Source organism: Argiope bruennichi, chromosome 3 (genome assembly GCF_947563725.1).
Source record: "Argiope bruennichi chromosome 3, qqArgBrue1.1, whole genome shotgun sequence".
NCBI classification, from domain to species: Eukaryota; Metazoa; Arthropoda; class Arachnida; order Araneae; family Araneidae; genus Argiope; species Argiope bruennichi.
This window is the reverse complement of record NC_079153.1, coordinates 4,018,969-4,031,137: the sequence shown is the minus strand read 5'-3', so window position 1 is coordinate 4,031,137 and position 12,169 is coordinate 4,018,969. Positions and strand designations below refer to the sequence as shown.

The following is a 12,169-nucleotide window of genomic DNA, read 5'->3' as shown; positions in this document are numbered from 1 at the left end:
TTTTTATTTAATGGGTGTGCAAATTTTTTCTGAAGTTGGCAAGATTTTTTTTAAATGTTCTTTAGTTAATTTTCCAAAATAAACCCGTTGTTGCGCTGGAAATCAAATTGTTTTTATTGATTATTTAAGCATCAAATATTTAATTGCGAGATATTCTCTCATTATTCCAAACAAAGGAAGAAAAGCATAAACAGATATAAAACGGATTTTTTTAATGAGGAATAAAAAATATGAAATGAAAATGCAGTTAAAGAAAATAGATGAATCGGATAGTTAAATTTTTAATAGCACTTTTATAACGTAAGACTTAATTCCTTTAAGCTTGTTAATATACACAATGAACAGAACGGGTGTGAAGCTATTAAAACAGAATGCTTTTTTTCTGACTGTCACAATTTGATACTTAAAAATTCTTCTTGACGGTATCATGAATATCATGTCATGCGTAAGAGATTTAATTAAAAAATAAGCGCAAACAATATACTTGGCGAATCAGCTGGTCATCGACGGCGGTTAGAAGTAAATGCAGCGAACAACAGAAAAATTCCAGAATATTTGAATAAAGTAAATAAGGATAAAATTTTATAAAGAAAGAATTTGTAAGCGTGACCAAAAAAAAAAACTGAATATAAAATTTTCTCTTTTAAATAAAAAGTTTTTTAGTATTATTTTCCGTCATTGCTCAGTGAATCGGTATGGGTTTTAATGTCACAAATGCCATTTCAAATTGAAGTTAATTCTAGCGCATACGTTGCGTAGTGGAGAAGATACAACAATTTTAGCGCATTCGATCTCATTCAAATCCACCCCTTACCAACAAACGATGTCTCCCCCAAATATCCTCTTCGCAGTAAAGTGATATGAAGATTTTCCTCAGTTTCATCGATCGTATATTTTTCTTTCTCAAAGCTAATCCAAGCCCAGTTGAACCGGAAGAGTTGATGGGTCAGTTCATTTTTTCCTGTAAAAAATACATATATAAATAGTTAATATATATATATATATATATATATATATATATATATATATATATATATATATATATATATATATATATATATATATATATATATATTGAGTGAAATTTATTAAAATATATTTAATATCAATGATATAAAAAAAACATTCATGTACGATTTTTATTACTCTTTCGTATATGATCTCTATTACTAAACACAATTAAGCAGAAATATAAAATACGATTATTTTTGTAATTTTTTTCTGTGATTGTATTACTGTTTCTAACAAGATGAAGGTAAAAAAAGATTGCTGATGTTTTTAGTATGTCGGTCATATTCATTTTAGCAGGATATACTTCGATTGTAGAAGTTACCACTTTATTGTTAGAATTTTAAAATATTTCGTAAAAATTCTAATGTTTAAAATATATACAGGGTGATCATAAAATAACTTTCCCTGCTTGGCGGCACCTGCAGCTAAAACGAATGAACGAAATGAAACCACGTTTCATATACAGATTGTGAAGGGTCTGGAAAAATAAATTCCGCTGAAAAAAAAATTAATATCAAAACTTTCCGACAGGGAAAAGTCTGGCGTTTCGGGAGTGCATTTATGAATAAATTTATGAATATTTCCCCTATTGGCAACTATTAGTATTATTTTTTTTCCCTTGGAAATTCATCTTCCCATGCCTTCCACAGCATGTATATGGAATGTGGTTTCATTTTGTTCATTCGTTTTAGTTGTAGAAGCCGCCAAAGAGGAAAAGTTATTTCATGGCCATCCTGTGTATACAGAGATCTGATTAATACAGAAGATCATTGAATGACTTCTAAATAATGCAAAACTTTTTTCCATTCACTTCATCTTTTCGAATACAATAAATTAATTTATATACTTGTCATATACCCTTTGTCTACTAGGGGGGGGGTACCGTAGTTTCTTCACATACTTTTGTATTCATAAATATCTTTCAAACAGAGTTTTTCTTTGTTACTATTAACCAAATTATCTTTCATTTGATATTTATAACTGCATCCTCATCTACTATGTCATGATAACGAGTGAACACAGAATTCATGCATTTTTTTCATACATTTTTTTCTTTCTGCTTATTATTATTCCAAATAATTTTTCTATAATATTGCAAAGTTGAAATCTTTGTGAATGGTTTCATTTCATGATCATTTCTTATTTATTTGTAAATTTTGTACATAGTTATTTTTTTGTTTTTTACACTGTAAATATTTTGGTATTTAATAAAATTTTCGTAAAATGTCCATCAAACCGTTCAGTAACCAGAATGGTTACGGATACGGGGGTATGAAACAGCGTTCTGTTCTATATTCTTTGCCGATGGCATTGTTTGAGTTCTGAGTACGAATTTTTAGTGTTCAGTAAAACCCTTTTCATTATACAGAATAAAAAATGATGAGAACCAATAGTAAGCAATATCCCGCTAAACTCAGAGCATCCATTGCGGGAAAAAAACCCCGAAGAACTTAAATTACTATCAAAATTCTTTCTGTCGATGCTATCTCCTTCCCACTTGCACACACCCGTTACTAGATCGCCGTGAGAAAGCCGGCAAATCGCAGTGGAGCAGGTGTCACAAATAAAGCACTTTCCGTCCCAATCCAATTCTCTCTCCAACATGAAAAAAAAAATACTCCACACACCCTTAACAGTATCTAACCTATAAACAATCATGCCTCGCATTTGCAAGACCCACCCAATTCCGCATTTATATGTTACGGAATACAAAAACGGGGTAGGGGAAAGAAAGTCATGTTCTTTAACGACTAAAAAAATGGTCTCTGATCCTCGTTTACGTGAGGTCAAGTCAACCCACCCTCAATCTCACACATCTATTCATGAAAAATAAAAAAAAAGCAACCTCCATTAAGGGGGTTTCTTGCCGTATTTGGCTACCTGGCTGAAGAGTGAATGCTTCGCCTTTGGTGGGCTCCGAATTATAACACAGGATCACTGCCTGTAATTTGTAATTGCCTGTCATGGCTATGATTATTTATAGGGAAGGTAAACTTTCAAAGATAATTGCTGTCGTGGATGAGGAAGTAATGGACCTAAAGTGGGCCACTTTCAATTTTCGGAATAAATGCTCGAAAATGTTAAAGAGCCAGTCAATACGAAATTTTTGAATAGTTTCGCTCAAAATTCATGCACACAGTTTGGGAGCTCCGTGATTTCAGTGAAACAAGAAAGATGACCCTCTTGTCACGTATTTTTCATTTGTTATCGAGATTGGTTATGAGCTTCGAACCATCTTAAATGAATCAGCTGATGAAAAAAGCAGACATTTGATAGGCTATTCATTTACGAAATGAGCATAAAATACAAACCAGAAGGACTGGTCTCCCCAAAACATTCTCGCATACTCTCTAATAAGTATGCTATCCCGTAGAATGCCTTCTTTGGCATTGGCGTGCAACAGTTAAGAAATATTAAACTTTGACAGTTTCATATCGTTATTGAATCTATCGCGTGATCTTTTGCGAGTGCCTTGGTGATGAATCCTTCGCATGCAGATCCCTGGCATCCGAGAACCGAATTTGTGTTCCGACCTACTGAAACAAAAATGTGACATAGAACGACATCAGTCACAAAGTCACAACCAAATTTGATATATTTAAGACAGCGTGTTTATGAGTTATAGCATTTACATGCTTCTGAAGCAAACCGACAGGCGATCGACCGCTTATAGGATTCGGCTCAAAATTTGATAGGTTTCTACATGATAGATGTCAAATTTATGTACCAAATTTTATCTATCCAACTATTTTCGTTTTGCATTTATTACCTTAACTTATATTCGAATAGCCAGACAGGCAGTCTTTCTTTGAACGGATATTGCTCAAAATTTATAGAAATCTACACATTTAATATAAAAATTGTATATTAAATTTTATCCATCGAGCTCGAAGCATTTTTGAGTTATCATTGTCCCAAACAGAAAATGTGTTTTTCGAACTAAGGAGAGGGAAGTATCTAAACATGAGAGATTCGACAAAATGTTGAATTCGAATTTTTTGACGATCATAATAATTTCTTTATATTTCTTGTACGAAAAAATAAATAAACCACAACAAAACCAAATAATATGAATGATTAAAGAGAATATAAGAAATTTGTTAGTTTTAGAGATAAAGTAATAAAGTATAATGATCGTCAAGAATAAAATTAATTTTTTTAAATTTTAAATATCAAAACGATTTGCCGAGCCTCATTCCTTACATGAATGCATGAACTTTTGAGATTATAATTCTCAGATTATTCTATAGAGCAGTATAAATCGCAGATCGTTTGACGGATTTTTCATCCACATTTTGTGATATAAGATTTAATAAAGATTTTATACGCGATGGGAAATTAATTTTTTTCTGCAACGTATATTTTTTTTAGTTTTTATTAACTTTTTATTTTATTTCTCATGACTTGATGCTCCTTTCTCTTTAAGATTATCCAAAATTTTTCATAGCTCAGTTTTTACATTCGGTATAATTTTCAAAAATGAATTTTTTTTTTCTTTTTGTGATATTGATGCTTCTTTAGGCAGTCTTTGTATCTCGATAAAAAAATTATTGAGAATCAAAACTTTCCATGGGGGGGGGGTCTAATTCAGCTTATTTTCTCAAATTATTTCATCATTAATGGAAGAAAACGCTTGACATAACCTTTAAAATTCCACATTGACAAAAAATGATGGGTGGTTCAAAACTAGGGATGGGCGGTGACCGAATTTCATCATCGTGATATATCGTCCAACACATAATCGATACTTTTTTATATATAGCTATTTTTTATTTATAGCTATTATAAGTTATAAATAGTATCTGTTAACATATCGATTGATCAGAACGACTCCAAATAAAAGGAAATTTCAATTTATATAATAAAAAAAAATCATTCAGTTAGGAAACAGTTTACTCCAAAATGACATGCTTAAAACAAGTATTTTTATAATATGACAGTATTAATAGAAATATTAACAAAAATGATGTATGAAAAAGAACGAAGAGCGACGAAAATAAACACTCACTGATTACCAAAACGAAATCGAAAATGAATTGTGAATACCGATTTAGAATATCGCATCATGAAAAATGATTCATGATCATGCTATCGACAGATATAATAGATATCAATGGATATTTTTCGAAAACTGGCATCGAAAATCGATTTTTTTTTTCTGATAAATCGAGAATCGGCACATCCCCATTCAAAACTTTTTCGAAATTCCTCATTTTGTTACTCCGACTGATTCTACACACAATCCATGCTATTATTGACTCATATAAAATAAGGTTCCTTTTTTTTGCGAGTCAGTTACTGCAAATGACATAAATCTGCTGATGTATTGTAATTCTGCGGACAGAAATCTTAGCAACTGCCACAATAATCGCAAAAATCGCCTTTAAAGATTATCTTACCGAATAATCTTATCCACCTACGATTCATAAAAAAAGGAGACTTGCTTCATCTCCTGCTTAGATAAACAGATAAAAAAAGCAGAGACGCCCGAAGCAGCAACAATAAGAATGATATGCGTAGCCGAATAAAGAATTTTTTTTCTCAAAGCGCGACCGCCGAATTTTGTGCATTACAGATTTTTCTACGTTTATGAAGTGCCGTTCAGAATATTTTCCCCCATGTACCAATATTTCATTCACATTATCATTCGGAATGTATTTTTTTTCTTGTTGTTGTTGTAGCTTAAGACACAAGATGTGTTAACATAGTTTTATTTTCATTTGTTATACTTATAGTCTTTCATTTGATGATTATAGTTATATGCAATTCTAAAATATAATCATCGAATGAAAAGCAATGGCGATCTACAAATCAGTTACTTGTTTGATAACTCAACATTTAATATTTAAATACGAAAAAAAAAATCTTTTGGTTAGTTTTTCAGTGGCGATTGCAGCCACAACTTCATACTTTTAAAATAGCATAATACATTTTTTCATAATAACTTAACTTTTATATTTTTATTTAATCCCAACAGAAAAATTGTTATAAATGAAAAGTTGCAATTGTTACAAATATATTTTTTTCAGTTTTCTTTTGTGAATGAATCGTTGAGCATATCAGAAAAATGCTTAAGAGAATTATTTTTAAAAGAATCTTAATTTCAATAAATTTTGAAATAAATTTGCCTCAGCACTTTCCAAATATTTGCAAATGAGATTTAAAAAAATCACCATTATGGTAAGTGTCATTTCACTATCAAAATTATAATCATTTTTGTGTCCAATGTTTGCTAATTTCAAAAATATTGCCAATAGCTATTTAAATTGAAAATAAATATTCTTTTCACCCTTCCATAGCATTTCACACAAGTATTGTAAATGAAATTGAATACTTTTAAGATTATCGCATTATTCATTCTCAGAATCATTGTTAAGGTGAAACACATGCTATCTAAATTTAAAAGCGACATACCCTTCATTACCTGCAAGGGCAGAAAGATTGAAAAATATAACCAAGGAAATAGAATGAACTCCTGAGTCAGAAGTTTTGAAAATAGCGAAAACAAAGTGGTTTGCATATTTGATCGCCTACCGCCCAAGTGATGTAGTTAAATTATTCGTTAGGAAGCCAGTTGAAGAAACTGAAGATTTGACTTTAAAACGATTTAAGATGAATGCAAAAAAATTTCAACAGCTTTTGTCATAAAATCGGAAAAATGTTTATTGTACTTGGAGTGACTTTTACTTTAAACTGAGAAGTTTCTTTGGAGGGTGAATATTAAAATCAATTACGATACTTGAGCTTGGTAATATTAGAAATAGCATTTTCTTTATTGAATTTTGACGATTGGATTTTGCTGATTGAGTCGGTAACAAAGCTGGATGTCAATGAAGACAACAGAGCAAAAATAGAATGTATCGATCAAATGAATATATGAAGACATATCTAAGATGAAAGAAAAACAAAAGTTTCGGAATTCAAAATCTGGAACTTGCAATAAGTTATATCCTAAAAAAGAAAATGTTAATCTTCAAGATCGGATTCCAGTTAGTTGTTACGAATTTGGAAATCCATACAAATTAAGTGACCTATTTGTTTCCCTATAGAAAATAAAAGTTTTCCACATATTCATATAGCCAGGTCGAAAAATGGTTTGAAATATTTATTTTCATGTTTTTCTGTATGAAAAACTATGTGCTCACACCAGAGAGAATGACTCATTTACTAGAAAGATGTTATGCGCCTTCTTTTGAGAGAAAGGATGTAAATGCAAAAACAAAAACTTTAATGCGTACCCTGCTGATAGAAACAGAAAATTCTTGAAGTTCATATTTTCCTAGTAAATACAGAAATTAAAGGGCGCAATCCTTATGGTTATTCCATCAGCGAAGGAAAACAAAATAATCTATGGATTTGATTTCTAATCAGATGCTAACATCATGCATTCGAATTCCAAAGAAACGCTGGTATTTTAATAATAATCGCTGAGAAACATTCAATTTTGAAAAAAATACTTTCTGTCCAGAGGAAGTAGCAGATGTAATTTCAAGCTATGGTAGTAGGCGAGGAAATATACAAAACAACATAAAGAGTTAAGATCAAGTCAGTTGTCACAGATGCCAACCTTTTTCTGCTAGAAAATGTTCTAATAAAGAACAAAAATGAATCCAAATTGTTCTGAATTAGATTTCTTAGACTAGAAAGATGATACCAAAGAAAAAAATTATGAAAAATCAAAATGTTCCTATGAGTCCTCCGGCGACGAAACCTTCATACCACCAGTTGTTAAAAAAGAACGTGTTTCAAAGACACCCTGAATATACTATAAGATACATGCTGATAGGAAAAAATCGCACAGGATTTAATCCTATTGATCACCTATCACGCTTTTGATAGCAACATATTTGGTCCGCGCGCATAACAGAAGCGAAAATTATAATTTATGCTTTTTAAATATGAGCCTTATTTAAACACAAATGAATCCCCCTTTTAACATGAAAACTAAAATGAATAACCGTATCCATTTAACTGGCTATCTAGCCATGACGCTGAATCCTTGTTATGGTTCAGAGTTGCAATATGCGGCGACGCTGAGTATCGAATCATGTTGGAATATGTGGCAATGAGCTTGCTGCAAAATCAGCTTAGGTACCTCTCGATTTCCGTGTTGTGGTGTTTCAGGATATATCGAACGATACATCTATGGAAAGTGGCAAGATACTCAGCGTGATATTAAACTATATGCTATTCAACTAAAAGTAAATATGTTGTCACTTTTACCGAACCGATGCGCAGATATAAAATTAATCCATCTTCGCATTGGACACACCAGGTATACACGTAGACATTTGTTGTTTGGTGAATGGGATGTATGAACCTTGTATGAACTGTGGAGTGGTCAATTCTATTGCCCATATTCTTACTCAATGCCCCAATTTTAACTCACTTTCATTCGCCTATTTTAAACCTACGGGACCTGGTGGATGAGAAATTTAACTTTTATGCTTTTTAAAAGCTATTGGGGTTTGTTTGTTTTCATAGCATTTAAAATGCGAAAGATTTTTTTTAACCTTGTGCCAAACTGTGATAAATCATAGATCACTACTCTGGAAAGTTTTCTTCCTGAGTTCTAATTCCAAGACTGCTGATCTCTGGAGTGGGAGTGGAAGTTTCAAAGAAAATCAAATTCCTATACCAAAAATATGACCATTCTGTTACGCAACCTGCTCTGTGAAGACGCATTGGAGTAAGGTGGTGTGAAGGTGTAACCATTGAATGAGAAGTCAGATGTGCTCCTGACTCTGATGCGAATAAGTTTGCCTGAACAAGTCAACATTTTGCCTTAGATTTGAAATGCTCGTGGTGCCAACGTGTTTTTTTACACGTAATGAAATATTTAAAAAGTATGTCGATGATGTTGACTTGTAAAATGGTTTAAAGCAGTGTATTTAATAAATACATTCTAAAATCCTCGTTATAAAAGTCAATTACTAGCTCTGGATAGAAATAAGCTGAAAATATTTATTGCATATTTTTGCTTAGTTGGACGAAATGTACTAAAATAGTTACATTGATTATTCACAATTTTTTTTATTTCTTTGCATGTAGTTAAAGGAAGAAAAAGCGTTGTTATACAATCATTTAAAAATTAATTTTGCAAAATTTATTAAAATGAAAGAAAGCGTTGTTCTAAATAAATAGCTTGATATAATAAAAGGCTATTTTTTACCTCAAAATTGCCCAATGTTATTTTAAAAAATGTTGCAATTTCAATTCATTTTTGATTAATTAAGAATATAATTAAAACCTTGAAAACCTGTTTCTTGGCGAATACCTATTATCGATAAAGTAACCACACACCAAATATGAAAGCAACAGATCTTTTCTGTAGAGTGATTTGAACAATTTTTGCACCATTCTTGTCGTTCGTCTCAGTGGATTGATAGTGCGCCAAAATGCACGAATTATAAAATCGTTTCTTTAGCCGTTAGTGAAAAACGATGTGATTCAAGATAAAATTCGGCGGTTTCAGAAAGCTTGTCAATATTTCTAGGCACAGCTACAGATTGAGAGGTTTGAACTTTGTTCATTAAGAATCAATCAACAAATAATTAAAATAAATTATATAAAATTCTCTAAATTTGATTTTAAAAATTTCTGCTTTCTATAAAAAAAGTTATGCTTATTAAAATGAATAGTCAGATGTATCCTTCTCCTCCCTCTATTTGCGCTGCCTCCAATGCTGCACACAGACGCTTGAACCCTTTTCTGTGCGAGGCAGGAAACTTTCCGTATCCTATTCAAAGATCCAGAAGGATACGAGTGAATGACAATCGCGAAAGCAGTCCGTTCAGCGTGATATGAAGAGTTGCTCAGAATACTGTTAAACGAACAAATGGATGACAGACTGATTGGAAGCATCCGGTTCTTTAGAGTTTTGACAGACATGTGATTAAGATTTTGACATTTGCTTACGATTCGTGTCATACTCGAACAAACAAACAAAAAAATAATCGCTATCAAAATCACGCAAGTGCATTTTTACGGAAAACGTAGATGGCATCGATCCAACATGAAAAGCACTGTTTATTCATTTAAAATGGCGTGGCGGCAAGTAAAATAACTCTTTTTCAATCTAGTGAGCAGAAAAGTAAATAAAAGAAAAATGAACCTTGTTTTCATGCTGTAAAGTTTATTTGTAGTATTATCCTTCGTCCGTAACGGTAAAGCCTTTAAAATGGAAGCGATTGCTGTCACCTACTGAACTTTTTCACACCTGCATACATTGGATATATCAGAAACGTTATGACGTGTTGCTTTGACCCTAAAAAGACGTTTCCGAAGAAAAAATGTGATTGTTGCTTTTGCTTACTCATGAAATATTTTATTCCAGTGCTGCAAAACGAATTACATTACATACTTTCATCCTTCATTCTGTGACTTTCATACAACCTATCCGCATTTCTAAGATGAGTACTGAAACTGAAAAAAATGAAAAGCCTCATTCAAAAAATAAATAAAAATACATACGTTATCCTTAATTTTCATTTAATGAAATTCACCTTTATTTATTTATTATTTTGCTGGTTAAACACATCTCGTTTCTACATGTCTTTGAAAGGTGATTAATTTTCGTCTTAATTAATAAAATAGAAAGTTATCAATTATTTATTCAAAAAATTAAAAACAATAGATAGTCCGTATTAGTACCATACTAATATAATTATTTCAATCTTTATTCTTGAGAATGAACGTCAACTTGATTTAGTCAATAATATTATTTAATTTTGCAGAATTTCACCTATATTCATTTTAGATGCAACAAGCATTTTATAAATCTTCTATTTACTCTATGAGATCCAAAACAGCATTTCTCGGCTTATAAATTTCACAAATAACCCCCTGAATCATATTCACATTTAAAATTTATGAAGAGAAAATGAGTGAGAATTTAATACTCATTATTAAAGTGATAAATCAAACCATTATTAATATCTGGTATTAATTATACATTTTTTTTATCACTAAACGCGTTTGCTGGTTCACCGAGAAAGTTAATTAGGTTTAGTTTCAATTTTATCGGCCGAGCAAAACTTGACACATTTTCCAACTTTAAAAACTTTTATGCTTCTCTCAACAAAGAATTTTTAAGCATCAATTAAGGATAGACTTCAAAGTCGTATTATTTATATATTTTCTGCTTATTATGTGTAGAAACTTTCCTAATGGAGTCAAGTTCCAAGATAACATAGTGCTGCGAAAAACGTAACTGTCCAATTATTCTAACTACCTACTGTCCTTCGCAGAGGTGTAAGTTCACTTTCTTATTCTTCACGTTAATGGTGCAAATAATATATAAAACCTTTCTTCTTTAAATTTTAAAAAAGGAAGAAAATTACAAAATTTTATAAAATAATGAAAATTGTTTAAATTTCATTGCAACAATCTATTAATTATTGAAAATTATGCAAAAATCTGTTAAAAAGATTTTCAAAATCCAGGAAAAAATTGCATAAGAAATGAATTAGTATCATTATAAAAATAATTTTTTGGAATTTAAAATATTAAAAACAATTTAGTGTATTAATATTTTCTGAAACTGCCATTGAGAAATGCCAAAATTTTGAATAGCGGTGTCACTTTTAAAAAGGATGAAAACGACATGCAATGTATTTCATTGCTTCTTATAAACTAAGCAGATTAATCTTGATTATATTTATAGAGGAATTGGCACTGCAATGAAACAACATATAAATAACCTATAAATGAGGAAAGTAAAAAGATTATATTACTACATATGAAATTTGAATTTCTCTTGTGGGAATATACTGCTAAAATTCATTGTCTGGTAAATCGCAGGGCACTGCATCTGATAAAGACGTTTTGAGGATCAAGAAGAAGAATGCAGTACAACTAGATACCTCCATTAGCAAATGTCATTTTTAGCTGTAATCAGATTTGCAATTACAACCATATGCAAGTCCGGAATGTTATCATACAGATGAAAAATAATATATCTCGATGAACTCTGACTTGTTTCATAACTCCTTTCACTCTCAGTTAGCTGGATTATAATACAAAGTGCATTACGAAACTACGAAATGTGCTTTCAATATAATCATAACTAATTATGCCTGATATGAAAGTAATATCTTCATTGGACAAAAAAGAAATGAATTACGTAGCTTCTGAGATCAACTTCTTATTATGATTG

The 12,169-nt window shown here is 31.1% G+C and overlaps 1 protein-coding gene across 1 annotated transcript in view; it reads right to left on the bottom strand.

The window, feature by feature from the left end:
* The window catches only part of LOC129962645 (FRAS1-related extracellular matrix protein 2-like), a 98,271-nt gene that overhangs the window by 50,567 nt on the left and 35,535 nt on the right, over positions 1-12,169 (bottom strand). The window contains exon 4 of the mRNA XM_056076522.1: positions 815-961. Coding sequence (XP_055932497.1) covers positions 815-961 — 147 coding nt within the window. The remainder of the gene's footprint in view (positions 1-814; positions 962-12,169) is intronic.